At 34.3% G+C, this 23,122-nt stretch overlaps 2 protein-coding genes across 2 annotated transcripts in view; both read right to left on the bottom strand.

The window, feature by feature from the left end:
* The window catches only part of LOC136032696 (alpha-amylase 4N-like), a 55,161-nt gene extending 49,670 nt beyond the window's left edge, over window positions 1-5,491 (bottom strand). Inside the window, exons 1-2 of the mRNA XM_065712997.1 lie at window positions 5,275-5,491; window positions 1,547-1,704 (exon numbers count right to left, since the gene is read on the bottom strand). Of these exons, the coding sequence (XP_065569069.1) occupies window positions 1,547-1,704; window positions 5,275-5,442 (326 nt within the window). The 5' untranslated portion in view covers window positions 5,443-5,491. The remainder of the gene's footprint in view (window positions 1-1,546; window positions 1,705-5,274) is intronic.
* Window positions 5,492-11,901: 6,410 nt separating this feature from the next.
* The window catches only part of LOC136032695 (VWFA and cache domain-containing protein 1-like), a 97,330-nt gene continuing 86,109 nt past the window's right edge, over window positions 11,902-23,122 (bottom strand). The window contains exons 19-21 of the mRNA XM_065712995.1: window positions 17,779-18,015; window positions 15,467-15,697; window positions 11,902-12,372 (exon numbers count right to left, since the gene is read on the bottom strand). Of these exons, the coding sequence (XP_065569067.1) occupies window positions 12,173-12,372; window positions 15,467-15,697; window positions 17,779-18,015 (668 nt within the window). The 3' untranslated portion in view covers window positions 11,902-12,172. The remainder of the gene's footprint in view (window positions 12,373-15,466; window positions 15,698-17,778; window positions 18,016-23,122) is intronic.

Below are 23,122 nucleotides of genomic sequence, written 5' to 3'. Positions count from 1 at the left end.
TATTAAATAAACAATATACATAATGCGTAATTACCATTATCTAATAAATCATTTTTATTTTGAGTACAAAAGTGAAGCTGTTTACTCAGAACAAACTAATCTATTTGTAAACACACTTTTCTTAAAATATCGATTTACCTAAATCTAAAACAAATTCTTTTCTATGAATTACTTTGCTAAGAAGTGTCGGCCAAGGTGAAAGTTTTTGAATTAACCTTAAAATTTTCAAAATTAAAAATATTGAATTTGGGGTGTTCTGAGATTTCCTGAGTATATTCCGACCAATTCAAAAAAGCGTAGGAGGGAAGCGAGAATCTTTACTTAATTTTTTTTTTTCTTATGAAGATACAAAATAAAGTATTTTCAAAAAAATACAGATAGATTTTTTGTTAACTTTTTGAATGAAAATATCATACAAGGGTAGTTTTCAAAATCTTGAGGGGTAAATCATCAACTCCCCCCAGAAAAATATATGTCCCTAAGCGTAGTCATTCCACTTCTTCTGAGCTCAGTTCAAGAGTTTATTTTGTTTCAACTCTCGACGAAATTTCTTAGCAGCAAAAATTTTAGCGGCGAATTTCTGTTAAAAAAATTCGAATAGATTATACTCCAAACACGTATGGAGAGCACATAATAAAGAAAATCAGAGAGTATTACGGAAAACATGAAAAGGATTTTTTCTTTTTTTTTTTTTTTTTTTTTACAAGAAGGATATGGGCTCAGAATTCATAAACCGGCAGTAATTTAAGTAGGGAAATTTCTTAAGATAGTTGTCAGATTCACTTTAAATTTGTACTTTCCTGAGACATATTGAGCAAAAACAAAAAGCGTGTTTTATTATCAGTAGTGTGCTATTTTGGCTGAGTAATTTAAGATTTTATTATTATTATTTTAGTAAACTTGGTGCAACAAGAGTTCTCACACAGTAGGTTTGAGCACCAGAACCAGGGTTTTAACTTTTTGTACATCAACGCTTTCTGCTCTGAAGGCTACGATTTGAGTGGAAATTTTGAAGTTGCATGGCATGAAGTAGATTTCATTAATGAAATATTGTTATTTAATGTCAAAGAAATGAAAGAATTGGGCTATAATCGACAAACCTCATACAACTGTTGGATTTAGGTGACGAATTATATTTTGGTGTGTTTATCATTCTTTACATTTCCATAATTTTTCAACAAATTTTTTGCCATTTTCTTTAATTTTCATGAATCAGCTGTGAATTCATCTTTGTGGTTCTTTTTTTAATCTGAACGTTAAGAACCGTGGAACAATTGGTTTGAATCAGGTGTTTCAGTGGGTATCAGATTAAATCAAATCGGTTAAACACAAAAGGAAACACGGTGGCCGAAAATTGTTTGTAATGGATTTAGGTTAAGCCCAGAGTTTCGGGAATTGTTAATGCGGAGCTGAAAAGTCTGTGTTAGTTTTTTTTTTTTTGCATTCTAAATTCCTAGGGTATAACTAAAGTATAGTTAGAGCATTGTCTGCTTGAAATATGATGAAAACTTCACGATAAAATAGAGAGTATTTTCGTTATACTTACTTAACTCCAACTTTGTTACACCGGTCGACCATGTTTCTGAATGCATTTTCATCTCCCGACCTCGTAATGATGTTGAAGGAAACACTTTGGTAACGTTCCCACCATGGTCTTTGAATACCTCCAGCATGACCTATAATATTCTCAACAATTGGAGACACCTGGAAAATTGAAATGTAAAATTACATGTTGAAATAAAGGTCTGTTGTTTGAAGAAACTTCCATTTAAATTCGTTCCTAAGATTCCTGGTTGCCTTTAGTTTTGAAAAATAACGAAATAAAGTGGAGCTTCCTCCAATAGAAAATTCTAAAATTTCAGACTATATGTTGACCACAGGTCTATTTTTCCAATCAATTTATCATCATTAATGATTTAATCATTGTTCTATTATGTTCAATCATCGTGTTCTATAGGCATGTTCTACCACAATGTTATCAAATAGCCATTCATGTTCATCATCTTCATTCTATCATTATCATTATAATCAATTTATCATCATTACTGATTAGCTAAAAAAAAAAGATTTCGGAGGAACGAAGTCCACATAAAAATGAACTTGCTGCAATTGCATATTGTTCGCATTCTAAATAAATAATATTTATTTAAATATTACGTTATATAATATTTATTTAAATAATATTTATATTTAATAATAATATTATAATAATAATATTGATTTAAATATACAGTGCGATGAACAATCCGGCAGCACAATAGTGTTACCTAAGTAAATGGCGAAGCGGGCTCAAAGTATTTATTCTATATTTTCATCCAGACCACTTGGTGTGGAAGGACTTGTCATAAAAACTTTGAATCGTGCATAATCGATTTGATATGGAATATTCTTTTGCTTTTTCAAAAGGACAAAAGTAATTCCCGTGCTCTTCTTAGCCACACTTCTGATAAAGCTATTTAATAAAACTATAGAAAATTACGGTCACTATCCCTCCGGGGATAACAAGCTCCCCCTAAGCCCTTAAAGCAAGGTCTGTAAGTTGTGCAAGCTTACACATGGGGGGGGGGGTCGTATTTGATCCTGGGTCTCGACAAAGACCAGGGGTATTAATGTGAAACTGTTAAGCACTACCAAGGGAGAGGTGGGATTAAATCAAAACACACTGTTCATTCAGGTTGTCAAGAAGGAGTGTCAGCAATATCTCAGCAAGAGCTTAGAGTGTTCAGTTGCAAGGCTACTACTCGTACTGATAGTACGAACGCTACTATTGGTCCTACTGCTACTAATACTACTACTACTACTGTTGCTGCAGTGACTACTACTAATGCTACTAGAGCTACTACTACTATAACTACTTCCTGGTAAGCCTATTTCTGCTACTTCAACTGCATCCATTTTGTCAATATGGCATAGATGCAATATCTCAGGAACAGAATGGGGTATCAAATTGAAACTTTCGAGGAAAGTTTATGGGGATTTAACAAATGATCAAAAGTCATTTTACGCATATAGGTTATCAAAAAGGCGTATTAGTAATATCTCAGGATCAGCAAAGGGTACTAAATTGTAGCTTTCAGGACTATTGCTACTGCTACTACTACTGCTATTACTACTACTACTGCCACTACTACTACTACTACTACTGCTGCCGCAACTGCTAATATTGCTATTTTTGCTACTACTACTACTACTAAAACTACTCTTACTATTACTACTACTAATACTGTTACTCTTACTACTAAGACGTTATGTGAATGTATGCCGTAACAAAGAAGGATCAGGAATATATCAGGAACAGAGGGTATTAAGTTGAAACTATCAGGCCTGCTGCTACTGCTAATATCACTACTACTGCTACCGCTACTGCTTTAATCCTTATTAGGGGACCCTTATCTACTTTTTTATACTAGTATATAAGGGCTTTGATAAGATAATGGGGTTTTTAAAGGCCAAATGAAAATACCTGAAGAAAACACAGAAACACAGAATTCGCCAATATCCGCGATTTCCACAAAATCCAAACAAAGTTGAACTGCCAACGAGGGATACTAACGAACAATTTGTTTGGATTTTGTGGAAATCGCGGATATTGCCGAATTCTGTGTTTGTGTGTTTTCTTCAGTATTCTGTGTCTTCTTCATCTCACTTCTTACTGTTATATAACGGTCTGTTTGAAATTGTTTTGTAAAACCGTTTAAAGCTTTTTTTTACAAAACTTAGTTTTTATTTGTATTCAGTATGGCTTCCACGGTAAAATTTCTACTGGTCATGCTATGTTGTTTCTATCAATAATCTATCAATTAATAATATTATTAATAGATAACTTCGAAGACCACACTGCCTTTCCATGACGAAAGTAAAACAGTTCAAAATAGGGATGAAACCTTTTTATTGAAATTGAAGAGATATAAAATTATTTAACTGGATATTTCGAACACATATACAGTGTTCATCATCAGCAGTAAAACTCTGATGATGAAGGTTTTACTGCTGATGATGAACACTGTATATGTGTTCGAAATATCCAGTTAAATAATTTTATATCTATTCACTGTCAATAAAAAGGTTTCATCCCTATTTTGAACTGTTTTACTTTAATATTATTAATCTATCAAATAATCTATAATTAATTTATAATATATATAATTCATAATATCTATATATATATATATATATATATATATATATATATATATATATATATATATATATATATATATATATATATATATATATATATATATATATATATATATATATATATATATATATATATATATATATATATATATATATATATATATATACTAGCTGTTGGGGTGGCGCTTCGGGCCACCCCAACACCTAGTTGGTGGGGGCGCTTCGCGCCCCCACCAACTTTTTTTTTTAGTTTTTATCTTTTTTTATTTTTATTCTTAATTTTATTAGTTTTCTTTTTCTCTTCTATTTTTCAGTTTTTTCCTTTTTTTTTAGTTTTTTTTTTTTAGTTTTTAGTTTTTTTATTACCTTTTTTTAGTTTTTTAGCCTTTTTATTTTTTTTTATTAGTTTTTAGTTTTTTTTGTAGTTTTTGCCTTTTTTTAGTTTTTTCAGTTTTTTTTTAGTTTTTAGTTTTTTACCTTTTTTAGCCTAACCAGGATTTGAACCTGGGACCTTCATTCTCCGTTCTGACACCCTCTCTCACCGAGTGACTACTCCAGCATGTTCATTTTGGTGTTTTAAATGGTATATTATTAACCAAATTAATGTGTTTTACAATATACTAAGCATCGTCATAACAAAAATGACGACAACTAATTTCATGACGTCAGCCGACACAGAAACATGACGTCACCTGATCCACAGATCCACAGACAGACAACTTATTTATATATATATATATATATATATATATATAATATATATCCCCACCAGGGGGGGGGGGGTATTTAGTTTTTTTTTAGCCAGAGCTTTTTTTAGTTTTTTTTTCTGTTTAGTTTTATGTCAATTAATAATCGTTTGCATTCTGGTTGGAAAATTGATTCAATTCTTTGAGTTGTTTTTCTAAACCTTTTGATTCAAAGAGTCCAGCTGTTTTGTCAGTGAAATTGGAAAATGCAGGAGTACTTGTCGTTCTCATACTCACTTTCAAGCTTATCGAACTTCATATTAAAAAGAATTTTGACGTAAAGTTTTGGATTCAAGTCAAATAAAGTATATTGTTATAAGAATAGATTTTCATTGAAGTTCTCCCATACACTTTCATAGTAATCATCTTCGTGAATAAATAAGTTTACCTGAACCCCACCGTATCCTTTTGGCCCAAGGAACCTTTCACATTCGTTAGCAATGTCGTCCCACCTCCACTCAAAAAGATGAACCATGGTCGTACGACCTGCGTCATAGCCTGGTTTAAATTGACCAGAAACCACAGTGGCCAACAACAAAAGCACACAGTGGCGCATTTTGAGGCTTTGCCACTGACCCAAGATTAGATACAGAACAGGAAATTGAAGACTAGAATTTACGGTCCTTTTTTGGCTTTTATACATAAAAATTAGATAAGAGCGAGGATTAGTTTGAAATTTTCCAAGACCTTTCCACACTTATAGATTATATGTTTAGATTAAGAGTAAATCTGTACGTTTTCATAAAACAATATTTATCGTGAAAACAAATACGAATTGAAGTTTGACTTGCCTCCAGTACTAATTCGATCTATGATATATTATTAAATAGCAATGTAATCGGGGGCACTCCCTTAGCTTTAAGTAAGGTCAGGAGAGAGCGAAGTAAATTTATTGTAGAACATATACGTTAAGGTAGGGGTTGACAGCATTATACAATTCATATTTTTATTTTCCCTGGTTGGTTGGTAGCTTTTATATACTTTCGGGAAAATTATCTGGGTGTTTTCTAATTTCAGTCAGCAGACATTTTATGTAAAATATAAGTCGATGCTTTGGCTGTCAAAGTACTGATCACCTGATTGGAGCTTGCTCCTGCTCACCAGCACATCTCAAGTGTTCCAGATGTTCTGCCCCTCATGTGAATTCCAAGGAATACCCTTGCCAAGCCTCGCCAAAATGTGCAAATTGTACTATGGAACACGTAAGTTTTAGTCTAAAATGCAAAATTCTCCGATCGGCTCTCAACAACGCTAATGAATGAATGATTAAACCCAGTTTAGCTTTGCGTCCCTTAATTTGAATGATGTAAAATATAGGGATCTACTGATTGATGAGGTGCTTGAAAATGATATTGTGTTTTTACAGGACAACAGAAATACCACATGTTCTATACGCAGCGCAATTTTGGAAGATTTACTCACAAACGGATAAACATAAACTCCGTACAGTATATTTCAGATTTGCAAAATATTTACTTCATTTACCCCCGTGGATCTGATATTCAGTGTTAATCCAAAATTATAAAATAGCTGACCCTGCAATAGCTCTATCAAAACGTATTTCGAAATACAATCGCTAAATCAGTTTCCATTTATGGTGTCCCCTTCTTATACAGTGATATTCAAAGTTGTTCTGTGTTTTATAAGTGTTCTTTAGAACTTCTTCTGATAGTTGTGGTGTCTTTTTTCCTCTTATTTTTGTTTTTTTTTTGTCGTTTTCTCTGTGTATCTGTTTCTGCGTACTTCTGTATTGAACTACGAGTTAGAAATAAATTCTAAAATTTTCTACGCTAGACAAAATAGTCTACTAAAATTTTCAACTACTCTAAACAAAATAGTTATCTCAAAATATTGATTTGAAACATTTGAAGAAATGTTGGGCGTGCGAGGGAGGGGAGGGGCTGGTTGCCCTGCAATCACTATCGAATATTAAAAAGGGCAATAGAACTTCTTGTTTTCAATCGAATAAGCCCCTTTCGAAGTTCCTCCGACAACTCTTTCTATACGAGGTGCCCTGTTATAAAAAATTCTTTACTGGCATAATTCTTTACTTGAGCAGTGCAATTACGCTATTGGCGTCAATTACGTTGCATTGCGTCAAAAAGCGTTGGCTCGTGAAGATAAAATATACTAATTGATAAGGGCACAATTACTCTTTTATTGGCCATAGCTGAAAAATAATCTATTCACAATTATACAACAATATAATTCAAACAAACAAACATTTAAAATATGGCACAAAAATAGAGGCACAATCATAAATAAAATAAAAAAGAAATTATGCTTAAGCAGGTACTCTTTCAAAAAAAAAAACGTAAAAGAAATTTTTACGTCTCATTCTAAATGAGATCTATCAGAGGAAGAAGCAAGGATTCTCTTGTGAAAATTTAATTTGAACTTTGTTCGATGAAAACCGAATCAATTTTTCGTTTATATTCGAAGATTTTTAGCACACTATTTGCTAATTGACCAAACAGTTTATTAGTCATGTATTACAGCTTAATTATTTGAAATTTGCAAGAAATTATGGTAAGAATCCTAAAAATCTAAAGACCTGGGGGATGGATTGACCTAAAACCACCTTTGCAAGCTAAAAACAAACCAAGGAAAGAGCCATCCTAGTTCACTGAAATTCTAACCAATGACCATAAAAACAAATCTTACAGTTTTAAAAAAGGTCTGTCTTTCCTTTATTACCTTTAAGGGTCTTTTGGTTGCATTTTTACGGGCTAATTTAACTCTGTGAATATTCGTTGGTTAATTTTATTGCGACTCTTTCTCTCCCCCCCCTCCTGGATACGGCCTTGCTAGTCATACTTATAATATATACATACATATAATATATATATATATATATATATATATATATATATATATATATATATATATATATATATATATATATATATATATATATATATATATATATATATATATATATGTGTGTGTGTGTGAGTGTGTGTAGTTCTTCTCCCTGTTTTCGCGTAATGGGGCCTATTATGGAGGAGAAGGTGTCTTATTTCATTTTTTTTATTGTTGTACAAACATTTTAAATACACAAACTAGAGCTTGGGAATTCCAGCATCGGAACATAACATTTATGTCATAACACCTGGAGAAGTACTATACTGAACTGATATGATGAACAATTTGATCAAAAATCCTATATAATCCTACCAACTGCTTACTTCCTTACCACATTTCTGTCTTTATCAAACAAGAGAGAAGACGATGTGAACGTTCTGTGCAAATTAGTCAATGCATGGTTATAATGCCCCAGTGTCATGATAAAATTCGTCATTCGACCAAAACCCTAATGATTTGATCAATCCCGAACAATCATTCTAAAATAATTTGTTTAAATTACCAATGAAATGCTAGGGGCTTCATTAAATCCAAGATTTCATCAAACCACTGTTACATATGCAAAAGCGTAAATGAGACGCGACGGACCATAAATGAAATACGTAAATAATAATAAATAGAAAAAGAGATCAGACAAAGAGGCTTGAAGTACTCAAATCTCCACGACTATAAGAGAGGTAGCGCGAGGACCCAGCGAGTCAGAAAGAGTTAAAATTACCTAAGCCTCAATAGGAAGAATAAATGTCAACTTCACGTTGCTGGGATGTGAAAATCTCAACATGAAATCCAAGAGTTACTTCTAAAAACTAGGACGGTAATCCTAAGTTTAAAAAAAACTTAGGTAATCCTAATGGGTCAATATGTAATTTGACCCATGTCAGATATTTAATTTTGACATTTTATTTGTCTCTGTACCACGAAACTGTTGTGGCGCAAAGAAATATAGGAGCAATAGTTCTAAATGAAGGGGGGGGGGGACTGCAGAACTTTTTTCTTTATTTCGAATGAGTTCATTAGACATTCAGCTTTCCAACTTTAGATTTGACCATGGCCATCAAGTACATGGCTAAGCTTGTCATTGACAAGCTAAATTCTGTTGAAAACTGTGTCCTAAAACCTGCCATTTTTCATAGGAAAAACATCAACACCATTAATATTTTGGGGAAAAAAGTTCAAGTGAAATTTTTCTTTATTCACTTTCTTTTCTTCTTCGCACTTTTTTCTCTCTTTTGTTTATGTATGTTTTTTCCAACTTTAGAGTGTGTTTTTCAGGAATTTAAGAAATATGAATCTTCATGATGCATTATCTTAACTGTTCAAAAAATTCAAAAAAACTTTTTGCATTGCCACTTTCTAGAATAATCTTATTTACACAGAACGAAGAACCGAAAATAATATATACAAATAACAGTTCAAAAAGGAATATGTCCTTTCGAAAGTAAAACAGTTCACTAAATATGTAAATATGTAAAGTAAAACAGTTAAATATGTCCTTTCATCACACAGTAAACAATAATGATAAAAGTTCTGGATATTTCGATCACACACCCACACAGCGGCTCTTTTATCTGCTGATGATGGTCACTTTGTGCGTGTTCGAAATATCCAGAATTTTTATCATTATTTTTCACTGTCTATAAAAAGATTTATCTCTGTTTGAACTCCTATTTTTGCGGAACTGAATGGAAGTGTGGTCTTCAAAAATATCTAAAAAGAATATATATATATATATATATATATATATATATATATATATATATATATATATATATATATATATATATATATATATATTGATTGTATAATAGTACCGGACATGTATCATTCCAAGATGATTGTGAATAGAGACAGACCACTGAGTAGACACATAAACACATTCTCGGTAGTAAGAATTTCAAAAGCATATACTGGTATGCACATAATACTAACATAGAAAAATTGTGGTACCACATGAGGAAGAACATCAATAGCACCTCTGAGGTGTTCAGGTACTAAAAAATTCAAAATAAAAAAAATTACGTACTGAACAATGGTCTGCGTAGCGCAATTGCCGATTTCCTGATTCTCTGCCATCAACGGGGGGGGGGGGGCAAATCTCCAGCATTTTTACTGGGGGACAAGAGGGGTTCATAACCAGATAGTCTAGGGAAATGGGTTGTATAATATTTATTTCTTCCAAATCATTGGGGGGGCACCCCCCTTCCAAAATGTCGCCCCTGGCGGAGGGAATTCTCTTCTGCTATAAAATGCAAAGGCAGCACACGACCCTGCAATTAATCTTTGACCTATTTACGGTCTTTTTATTTCTTTTTTGTCTGCCAAACATAACTTTAATATCTACTCAAAGTAGAAAATGAAAAATAAATGTCAAATAATTACGCGCAACTAGATTTAAACTTTCTACCTAGTGTTAAAAATCTGTGGAACAATACCTTTTCCCAAATATCATAATCAGCCTTTAAAAATCATAAAACGCCAAATAAGAGCATTTAAGAATGAAAGTGCTAATAAATTGTGGAGTTATTAAAACAAACCAGCCTGAATAAATAAAATGTCTAGTAGAACTCATTTCAACAAACCAAATATATCAGCACTAAATTAACACCAAATATCTGAAAAGATGACAAAAAAAGATACAAGCCGTCAAAATTTACAAAAATAGCAAAAATTATGCTCGAATAGAAATTTGATCCATACAAATAATTTTTTTTTTAACTTTAGGGCAAATTAATTTCAAATTCAAGGCAAGTTATTCTGCAGGCACGCCTGAACAAGGGGGAATGGGAGGAGTGACAATGGATGAGTCTCTTAGGTTTTCTCCAACGACTATCCTCCCAAACAATCTCTGAAAAACGATTATAAAATACGAAACTTACAGATTCTGACGCCTAAAGGCACAATTCGTTTTCAAATATCTCCCCCTCCCTTCCACCTGACAATTCATTCATTCCAAAGCCAAAATTGCTGCTGTCTATATCTATGGATTAGGCTACATCCAAATAACCACTTAAAGGCAAATTCTTGCTTGACTTGAAAAAAATAGTAACAAATAACTAACAGTACTCTACACTTATGAACTTGACATTTTGGATAATCAGATAAATCAGTAATTTTCACGATTTTTACTTGTTTTGTCTTAGTAACTCTTAGTTAAACATTTCAGGCTTAAAATTGTCACATGCAAACGTAGTACTTTATTTACTTTGACGACTCTACATCACACCAAGTATAGTAAGAACTTGAACTATGATCAACAACAAGCAAATTTGCAGTGCATCATACATTTTCTTATCTTGTCTAAGCTCTTCATCAGTCCTCTGGGATTCAAATATAAAAACTGTGACATTTTTACTCGATCTACAGTCAAAGTTGCACATCATATACAGAGCAATATTATACAGTCTCAGGGGCAAATGGAGAATAAACATTTTTTTTGGGGGGGAGGGTAATAAAATGTGGGTTTCCCCACTGGTATGTTTTACTCCTCCATCACTGTAGTTACTGTAACTTTTAACCTTCTAGAGGGAGACGCATGTGTCCCAAGCCCTGGATATCCGCTTTGTAGCCCTCTCAGCTGGATTAGACAAACACTTTAAATTATTCCCATTCTTTTTCTTTAATGTTCTAAGTGCTTGTCTATCACCCTAGATATAGGTGTCCACAATAATACACATTCCACCAACATGACGCTGCTCCAATCCTTTAGCATCTAGTTAATATTCTTACATTCAAACATCTTCACCGGGCCATGTCCGCTAGATCTATAGTCACACGTTACGGACAGAGTATTGTTATACAGACGCCTCAATCTAGTCAATGACATGTAGTTTCCAGTACTTCTACTACTACTACTACTACTAACAACTCGCCGCAGCACCAAGCCAACAGAGGCCAAAACAGCTACGCACGCTCCTCCTCCATCCCAATCAGGAATTAGCATTTCCAAGTCCTTAGCCACTCGTCCTGGATTTAAACATCCACGTTAAGGTGTATCAACATGATCTACAATTACAGTCGTACCTTGAATGTAGCACAATATCATGGACACATATCAGTACACGTCGATATCATATCGATATATCGACACATATCGATCGAATCAAACACAAACCTTACGGTACTTTTCACAGAATTTTCTTTCATTTCTTTACTCGTTTCTAATTTATTTTTTTGTGACAGACACGAGTTACATTTGTGCTTAATTTGCAGTAGTTTTAAAAATTTGGTCAATAACAGATACCTACGAGCACCCCTTTACTTTTTTGCTGACATTTCTATACAATTAATCAGTTATTAGAGATAAAGTTCCATGTAAGGATATTTGCACTTTACGTATATAATAGGGACTTGGCAGTATGCTTTCCCTTTTTCTATTGGATTTCTAAGCACTTCGTCAATAATCCCCAATAGATGCTTCCACATCAGGACGTATCAACTTGATGTACAGTTACTGGGACGGAAATTACATTTGATGGAAGAACCGTCATCCCTTCCACACAATTCGAAGGCTCCTCTATAGTCACATCACTAGATGACACGTCTTCATCTGGGATAGTGCTTGTAGGCGAAGTGACGTTTCGCAAATCGGCCGCTACTGCCTTAGGGTGACGAACTGGCATTCCTAGGAAGAAAAGGATGATAGTTAGCTGGGGTGATAATTGGATGGTTCTACCATCTCCAAGGTTCATTGGGGATTTTAAAAGGAGGTTCCAGGTCACAAAAATCTAAAGTTGTGAGGAAGATAGCAAAAGCGATTCCATAACATTAGTTGAGCACAAGTTTTAAGTTCGATTTCACGCTTCGTTTCATTGGGTTTCAAATCTAATACTAACAAACTGCTTGCAACTTAAAACTAATTTTATCGGCCAAAGACAGGAGCTCAGAGCATTCATCCTTCATAAGTGCCATGCTTAAACAGGTTAAACGGCTTAAACACGCTTGAACAGGCGGGGATAGATTAGTACAGTTATTAAATCTAAGTCCTAAAAAGTTGTCTTTTCTATAAGCAAATACGTTGACCTTAGATGCAAAGTGATTTGAAAATAAATAAGTCTGGTTACGTAGTCCTTGTTGACTGCTTGCTATTTTGGTTTTATTTTTAATTTTGTATTTTAAATTCTATACTTTGTTTTGCTTGTAATGAAATCTGAAAATCTGGGCAAACTCCATTGAGCATCAATCTTCAAAACAAATTCATGATGGGATTTACACTGATTTTCACTCCATCGATCTCAATAATAAATCGGGTCACGTGTATAACTATTTTGACTGGACAAGCCGGGAGATTCACATTTTAATTATATTAAAAAAAAAAAAACTGCCTCTCTAGAGAAATATATGTTATATATCAGGTGGGCATATGGTTGTCCAGGGGATTATAATTCTCTTTTGCTTAATATATTTCAGTTACAATAAAAGCAATATAGCTAGGGGTTGTGGAATTTAGGGATCAATCCCCCACCAGAAAAATAAAATGCATTTATGAAAATGTTCGCTTTTTATATATTTTATGTCTTTCCCTAGTAGAACCTCGTCCTGAAATTAGCTGTATAGTGAAAAAAAATTGGAAAAGAATGTTACAAAAAATTAATTAAAAAATATGTATTCGAATAGACTAATGAAACAATTTCGATCAAGAAAGTAAAATTTACATTTAAAAGGTTTGGGTATGTTGTATATTAGTTACTAATCACTCTGTTTAACTTCTAGGGGGGTGGACGCAGGAGCAACTTACAAAATATTAGAATGTCAATAAAAAAATATATTTTGATACTGATATAACTACCTGTTTACAAACGTCTTTTATTTAGATACAGTATAGTTGATTTAGTAGTTACAATTTAGTTTGTTCCATACTCTTCTTAATCAGGGGAGGGGCTGGCAAAACTCTGGACGAGAGACTATATCCTTTGTGTACTCTCGTTTCCATTTCTGCTTGTAAAAATCTAAATGTCCCAAACTGTATTTAACTATACACCAAGATTACAAAAAAATCCCTCTCGAAATCTCAGGTAGGTAGCACTTGCTTCTGGGACATTCCCTCACTTTCATCGCATACTTATCATTAATTGGTAGACGAGCTCGAAAGCTGAATAAACGTCCTATACTTAAATACTTACTAAATACTTACTATGTATTACTAAATACTTACTATGTACTTACTAAGTACTAAAATGCTTACTATGTAAACGCTTAAAATAAAACTCTTCGTCTAGTGGTAAAAACAACATCGCCTTAAAATATTCGCCTAGTAATTAATAGGCTCGGAAAACTGAATGAACCCCAACCCCTCGAAGATGGTATTTCAAAATACGATTTATTCCACAACGAAGAGTGAAAAAACTGGATGGTGTCCTTCGGGTTTTTACTGTTATTGAAACCCAGTTATTTATTATAGGTTTTTATACTTTATTAAATAAGTTTTTCCCTATGTAAAACCAAAAATTTGACTAAAAAACATGGTTTACCAAAAAAAAAAAAAAAAAAACAGAAAGAATCGTATGAAAGTGCTATGTTGATTTAAGATTTTCATTCTGTAACATAATCTGCATTATATTAAAAATGCAATGACAATTTTATAATACTCTGTATAACCTTCAACATTAGCGTAATTTAAGACTTTATAGTACGGGATGTAATATTGCGAATGAAATTTCGTCGGTAATGTCTCTCGACCATAACAGTTCTTTAACTTTTTAGGTTCATCAGTTACTTCAGTATACAGTTCTCCAAGAATTGCCAAGGTTATCAAAGAACATTGTTGATGGATTTAGGCCTAAAGCCCGAAAGATTTGAAAAATAAAATGACAAGTTACTTCAATTACGACCTTTCATGATATTTTGACATTTATGACATTTTTATACTTGTTTTGAAATACTGTTTAAAAACTTGGTTTGCATTTAAAAGGTCTATTTCTAGATATTCCAGCCAATTAGTACGTACCCGTAAGATGTTTATACTTTTTTCTACTCCTGTGCAAGAAGGTTCTATGGATAAGTTTCTAACAATCCCTTATACAGAGGAAACACCACGATCTGTTCCCAAAAGTTCGTCGGATTATGCTTTAAATTCAATGTGGCAAACACCAGAATGCATCTGTTTTTTGTTTTTGTTTTTCCAAAATATCCTCGGATATACGGAAACCTAATAATACCATAATACTGAATATTGATATGATCAAGGTATTATTCCGACATTACTATTATACAAGTAGTTCGTTTCATTGAATTTTAGTGAGTCTTTTTTCATAGAATGCAAGCCAAGGCTGCATCCAGTTGGGGGGGGGATAGGGGGTTTGAACCCCCTTCCCGAAATGTTTATCCAACTCGTGAAAAACGTAACAAAAGTGAATACAAACAAATTTTGATGCACTTTTTAAAAAAATTTGTAAAACAGTCCCCCCCCCCAAAAAAAACAAAAACAAATTTGAACCTCCTCCCCCTCTTTCCCCGAAAAAATTCCTGGAGATGGCCCTGTTACAAGCAGACAAATATTATTGATAAGCTAGAAAACATATATATATATATATATATATATATATATATATATATATATATATATATATATATATATATATATATATATATATATATATATATATATATATATATATATATATATAAAACAATAGAACTTACGAAGACCACAAAAAGATTATGAAGCTATCGACAAGTCTACATAGATAATGAAACAGTAAAAAGAAAAATGAACTAACCAAGAGGTGAGCTTGCACGGGACGAAACTGAGACAGCAGGTCTATATCTATCTCTACTAGTTAGTAGAGGTTCTTGGAAAGATATAGTATGCTCTGAATCTTCGTGAGGTGTCATGGTTGAGTATCCATGGTCGGATTCAGACGCGGGAGGCCTCCTATATCTGGTATTAACTCGATAGGGTGACATTGCTGCTATGTTGTCAAGCTCAATCAAACGTATATCTTGCTGAACTAAAAACAACAATAAACACTCAACTTTACAATAGATTTGAAGTCGACAGATTAAATCTTAGCACAAATTACGGAGAAGAAGGGGGAATGGGCTGGCCTCGATGATTAAAAAAAGAACTTTTTTATGTCCAAATACCCTGGTCATTTTTTTCTAGTTTCGTAAGAGGCGGGAGATGCAGAAGAAAGAAAATAGTCAATTAGATAAATAGATATAAATGATTATAAATTAGATAAATGTCAAATTGGAATAGAATGAATGTCGAATTTTTGCAGCAACGAGTCGGCTGAGACCAACACAGATGCGCGGGCTTTTCTTTAAATCCCCACTTTAATCAAACCTGCACTTATTACTCCCTTTGATGATTTTCTGTTTCCTTCAAAATTTGCCCTATAGTCTCTTGTCATCCCATTTGAGTCACCTAAAATTCAGCATTGATTACCTCACCTTCACTTAGGTATGGTTATGTCAATTACCCCCTCCCCCTTTAGCTGGTCCTGGCGGTGTTTATGACATTCTGGTAAATGATTGAAACAACTTGCTAAAGCTGTTCTCCAAAAATATAAAAAAAAAAAAAAAATAACATCTAACACATCGTACTCAAGACCTCAGATTATATTTATCCTTAATATTACCCTATCCCTCATATCGTATATAAGACTTAATATCATATTGTCCCAAAGACCTAAACATCGTACTTAGACTCAATACACCTTTGACATAATTGTCAAAAACTGTTTGATAGACTGTTTTCGAAGGGAGAATTAACAGAGACCTATATGTACAATCACACTTATGATTACCCCACTTTCCATTATCCTACTGACCCTCCCTTTGAGAACAGCTTGGCAAACACTTCTTAGCAACCATTTCAGAAGCAACCTTTAGGCCTGATAACATAGCAATGTCTTCTTCATTCTTTCGAAGCAACCATGTTCAAGAGTCCTAATTGGCCACTATACTATACGTCAAAATATTTATTATTGAAACACTGTGCTAACCCCAGTTTGAATTTTTTTTTCTGATAATTCATGCTACTAAGAAGGGTGACATACCTAAAAAGAATCCCCACTCCACCTCTCAAAGTCAGATTATTTTCTTTTATTTCTATTTTTGGGACACGCGTTACTATTAGCTATAATGCTAACATAATATAACCTATGCTAACATAATAAAATATAAAAAACAAATAAAATACCTCCTGCCCTTCAACTAGCACCACTGCCAGTCACAGTTGATCTCCCCTACCTTCCATGGGATAATTAAGAAGGAGGATATCAAGGAGGCATCCTCCATATTCGACGTCGTTTTTGTCAAATTAGAAACTCCTTTTCTTGTTCCTTAATATCATTTAGATTCAGTTTTCAGACGTGTTTGACTTAGGTCGCAATAAAACTATTATGGACAGGGAAGCAGTTTATTGCGTAACCATTTTCTAGGTAGACCAGTACGTACACTTCGTGTCAGCACAGGCATATATGTAGAATTTTATTTTGGGAAAGGGGGGAAAGGGGGGAAAGGGAAATTGAATAAAACCCACAAAAACAGGCAAATTATTTAAAAAAATATTTTTTAAACACATGGCCAACATTACTTTCTGGGTAGAAAGAACGTACTTGGCGTGACAGAACAGGCGGAAGCGTTATATTAAAATATTTTAGTTACTACGTACGAAATAGTAAATTCTTGAGGTTTCAGGGGATAGGTATAGGCCCAAGGGCTCCCTATTGAATATAAGCGGGTTGGGCACTCTAGCAAGGAAAGAATATGAGTTAAAACAACTAGGACCACAGACGGCATACCCAGCTGGAAAAAAACGTAAAAAGATAAATACCACAGCGACAGCAGTACTAGCAACGTGCTGTTACTAGTACAGATTAAAATTAAAAAGCTTTAATAGTTTTATGGTTATGCGAAATAACAATAGATGGCATTGTTTTGTCGTTGTTTTTCCGAAACAAACTTGAGTTTCCATTCATCTGTTTCTCGGCAGTGTGGTAAACACTTTAAAGTGGGCAAAACACATCGTGTTATCTACGTAGTATCTACCTAAAAAATAGCCATGTAAAACACTGAAGGTTACCTGCTACTCCCTCTTTAGAACCGTTAGCAGCCCCAAAATTGTCTTCCTCTTCTTCTACTTCAGACATTCTCACATTTCCTTCGGTTAAATGCGTCAGGTACACTGATGACTCTTGAGCCAAATGTTGTTTATAACAATAAATACCCATTGAAATTATAATAATCATTGCTACAATCCCACCGACTACTGGGCCGATTTGAGTTTGTCGTGTCTGTGGCATAATCTCCAACAATAACTCTAAAAAAAAAAAAAAACTCAACAGTTATGCAAAAGCAATAGTTAGTACTGATCTGGCGTAGGGCCCGCCGTCCCCACCGCTTCCCCAAACCAAAGTGGAAAAGTTTTGAAAATGGCTTTGGGAAATAGTGGCAAAACCTTATAATTGTAGGTATATCCTCTTATCTATCACAAGTCTTACTAGATAGCAGTGAAGGAAATACACCATAATATGGGTACAAACAGCTTCAACTCTTTGAGAACTGGGGGGGGGGGGTGGATCAGAATATTTTTATAGGTATGGAGGCGTACTCTAGTGATGTATAGTAATAAATTGGGTTTTTATATAGCATAATTCGTAGCATCATCAAATACTTAGTAGCATGCTGGTAGTCTTACTCAGTTATTCATTCAGATTGTTTTGGCTACCCGACTGACTGACCGTATCTCAGACAGTAAACTATACGACAAAAGTACTTCAATCCCGCTTTCTAGGGATATTATGTGAGAAAGGATGAGATGGCTAGGACATATTCTACGGAAGAAAGATGACAGATTGCCAAAGTTTGTCCTTGTCGGCCAACTGTCTAGGAAAAAACGAAAAACAGGTCGTCCAATGATGGGATGGGAAGATGTCGTAAGGAAAGATTTAAGGGAGATAAGAACTTTCTGGGAGGATGTAAGGAGGGAGGCTTTGGATAAACTGAGATGGAGGAGGAGTGCCCATAGCTGTGTTGGCGTCAAGCGGCTTGGTGCTGGTGTGAGATAGTGGTAGTAGCATAATTTTTAGAGTTATTTCCTGGATGTCTTCTTTCTTTGTGAGGGGAAATCGCCGGAAAGTCGTAAGGAAAGTTTAAGGGGAAATGAAACTTCTTGGGAGGGTGTAAGAGGAAGGCTTTGAATAGATTAGGTTGGAGGAGGGGCATGCAGGTTAGTAGTTGTAATAGTAGTCACAGGTGGTTATGCCACGACATAATGGACAGTTAGATAAAGATTTTTAATAAATTTCTAACTAAAAGCTTCCTGGTTAAAGTAATCAACAGTAGCGATGTGATAAAGAGTTACTTTCGTCACTTCAACTCTGAAAGGGTTTACTATTTAGTAAATCTTCTCAGGTGGAGGGCAAAGCATATAGTGCTTGAAAACAATATGTTTTTAGTTATATAATTCTAGTACATGACTAAGGATGTTAATACCCGAAGAGGCACCAGAGGCGGTTTTAGGGAAGGGACAGAGGTGATACTTGCCACGGGCAAAGAAATTTTAGGGCTGCAAAATCTCGAATATATAATCTAACAGTTATAATGATTTGATAATTTTTGAAAATTTATTCTTATTAAAACAAAGTAGATGGTGCAGTTGGGAGTAAGTACAAGCAATTTGATTCCTAAATTTTACTTTTTCCCAATTTTTTGATCATAATTCCCTGAAAATAAATGGAAGTAGATGGACTTTAATTAATATAAAGAAGAAAAAATTTTCAAAAATGGGGGTTTTAGAGGCCAAACGAATATACTGAAGAAAACACAAAAAGCGAATATTTCGAGAGAACAACCGCCTCTTTTCTTCAGCCTGAACAAAATGATATAATCAAGGAAAAACAAAAAACCAAAAAATGAAAGCGGAAAGTACAACAAAACCAATTAAAAATCAATGAAAAGAACCGCCAAAAATTAAAGATAAATAAAACTCAATAAAAGACTAACAAGAGCTAATAGCTCATATGGCACTTATGACGAGGCAAGAAGAGCTAAGAGTCAAGAGCTCATATGGTATGAGCTCTAACAAAATTCTAAGAATCAATAGATTGATTTAAAAGGAAAATCAGAGGCTTAATGCCCGTCAGGATTTAAAATAAGAGCTCTGAGTCACGATGTCCTTCTAAATATCAAAATTCATTCAGATCCGATCATCCACTCGTAAGTTATAAAGACCTAATTTTTTCTAATTTTTCCTCTCCCTTTAGACCCCCAGATGGTCGAATCTGAGAAAACTCGAATCTCAAGAGCTCATATGGTATGAGCTCTAACAAAATTCTAAGAATCAATAGATTGATTTAAAAGGAAAATAAGAGGCTTAATGCCGGTCAGGATTTAAAATAAGAGCTCTGAGTCACGATGTCCTTCTAAATATCAAAATTCATTAGTAATTTCTGTTCGTTTTAAGTTTTAATGTCGCTTTTTACTTTCATTTAAAACAACAGCTAAGAGCTCATATGGCACTTGTGACGAGGCGAGAAGAGCTAAGAGCCAAGAGATCATATAGTATGAGCTCTATCAAAATTCTATGAATCAATAGATTGATTTAAAAAGGAAAATAAGAGGCTTAATGCCGGTCAGGATTTAAAATAAGAGCTCTGAGTCACGGTGTCCTTCTAAATATCAAAATTCATTAAGATCCGATCACCCACTCGTAAGTTATAAATACCTAATTTTTTCTAATTTTTCCTCTCCCTTTAGCTCCATAGATGGTCGAATCTGAGAAACGACTTTATCAAGTCAATTTGTGCAGCTCCCTGACAAGTCTACCAATTTTCATCGTCCTAGCACGTCCAGAAGCACCAAACTTGCCAAATCACTGAACCCCTCCCCCCAATTCCCCCAAAGAGAGCGAATCCAGTACGGTTACGTCAATCAAGTATCAAGGACATTTGCTTATTCTATCCACCAAGCTTCATCCCGATTCCTCCACTCCAAGTGTTTTCCAAGATTTCCCCCTCCAACTCCCCCCAATGTCAAAAGATCTGGTCGGGATTTGAAATAAGAGCTCTGAGACATGAATTCCTTCTAAATATCAAATAACATTAAGATCCAATCACCTATTCGTAAGACAAAAATACCCCAATTTTCACGTTTTCCAAGAATTCCGGTTTCCCCCTCCAACTCCCCCCAATGTCACATGATCTGGTCGGAATTTTAAATTAGAGCTTTAGAGCACAAGATCCTTCTAAATATCAAATTTCATTAAGATCTGGTCACCCTTTCGTAAGTTACAAATAACTCAATTTTCAAAATTGCCCCCCCCCCCTCCAACTCCACCAAAGAGAGCAGATCTAATCCGGTTATGTCAGTCACGTATCTTAGACAGGTTTTTATTCTTCCCATCCAGTTTCATCCTGATCTCTCCGTTTTAAGTTTTTTCTAAGATTTCTGTTTCCCCCAACTGCCCCCCCCCCAGTGACGCTGGATCCGGTTGAGATTTAAAATAAGAGATCTGAGTTACGAGGTCCTTCTAAATATGAAATTTCATGAAGATCCGATCACTCCTTCGTAAGTTGAAAATACGTCTTTTTTTCTAATTTTTCAGAATTAACCCCCCCCCCCTCCCAATAGAGCGGATCCATTCCAATTATGTAAATCACGTATCTAAGACTTCTGCTTATTTATTCCACCAAGCTTCATCCCAATCCCTCCACTCTAAGTGTTTGCCAAGATTTTAGGTTTCCCCCTCCCAGCTCCCCCCCCAATGTCACCAGATCCTGTCGGGATTTACAATAAGAGCTCTGAGACACGATATCCTTCTAAATACCAAATTTCATTGAGATCTGATCACCCCGTTCGTAAGTTAAAAATACCTTATTTTTTCTAATTTTTCAGAATTACCCCCCCCCCCCAACTACCCCAAAGACAGCGGATCCATTCTGGTTATGTCAATCATGTATCTAGGACTTGTGCTTATTTTTCCCACCAAGTTTTTTCCCGATCCCTCCACTCTAAGTGTTTTCCAAGATTTTAGGTTTCCCCCTCCCAACTCCCCCCTGAATGTCATCAGATCCGGTCAAAATTTTAAATAACAGCTCTGAGACACAATATCCTTCCAAACATCAAATTTCATTAAGATCTGATCAACCGTTCGTAAGTTAAAAATACTTCAATTTTTCTATTTTTTCCGAATTAACGGGCCCCCCACTCTCCCCCCCCCCCAGATGATCAATTCGGGAAAACAACTATTTCTAATTTAATTTGGTCCAGTCCCTGATACGCCTGCCAAATTTCAGCGTCCTAGCTTACCTGGAAGTGCCTAAAATAGCAAAACCGGGACCGACAGAATTTGCGATTATTATATGTCACTTGGTGACATATAATTTTATGGCACCAAGTGCCATAAAAATTATAAGAATTAAAATCAAATACCTAACAACAATAAAGTGAGATACTCGCCAATATCCGCGATTTGCACAAAATCCAAATAAACATGAGCTTCCATCCGCGGATCCTAGCCAACAACTGAGAAGTAAAAGAAAAATCCATTCCCTCAAACAAACGAACCAGCAATTAAATAAATTGGGGAGCTAGGTCACCTGATTTCTTATTTTAGCTGTTGCATTTCTTACGGATACCCTTCGAGAGCTAAGGGGTTGATGACGTATTTGATTATGTGATTGGGGAAGTGGTTCAAGGTTGATATCAGGGATTACTAAAGTATCGGCTTCTCTTTTGAGAAAACCGAAGTACGGCTCATTTATTCTTAAATCACCTTATAATCATTTGTTCTCACGAAATATTCAATTTCTATCTTGGCTTTTTCTATAATTAACCATAGTTTGATGCCCACAGCTATTTGATTTTAATTCACCTTGCAAGCAAAAGTTGACGGCATATTGATATGAGGGAGTGTCCCTCATTAAGTTATTTTCGTTGTGTTTTCTATAATTATACGAATTTTCATGTATATTAATAAATGTACTAATTACTAATAAAGGAGTACATATTTAGGTCATGCTTAACAGGGCTTAACATGCTTAGCCTAATACATATTTTTATAACTATAATTAATATATTTATACGATATTATTATTTTAATATATTTCTTATGACATATTATTATCTTAATATATTTTTATAACATATTATCAACTTATTTGTTTATATTATCATTATTATATTATATTATCATAATATGATATTATCATTTTAGGTCCCTAAACTGAACAGAATAATGTTGATTGTCGTATAATTTATCCAATTTTTTTGGTTGAAATAAATGGATATTTACCTACCTACTAGGTATATCTACTTATGGTCTGAATTAAAATCGAATAGTTGTGGGCATCGAGCCATGGCTAATTGTAGAAAAAGCCAAAACAGATAGTCCTATTGAGTGAGAGGCAAATCTGGCATTAGCTCCC

This window comes from Artemia franciscana, chromosome 11 (assembly GCF_032884065.1).
Source record: "Artemia franciscana chromosome 11, ASM3288406v1, whole genome shotgun sequence".
In the NCBI taxonomy this organism is placed as follows: domain Eukaryota; kingdom Metazoa; phylum Arthropoda; class Branchiopoda; order Anostraca; family Artemiidae; genus Artemia; species Artemia franciscana.
This window is presented reverse-complemented; position numbering and strand designations above follow the sequence as displayed.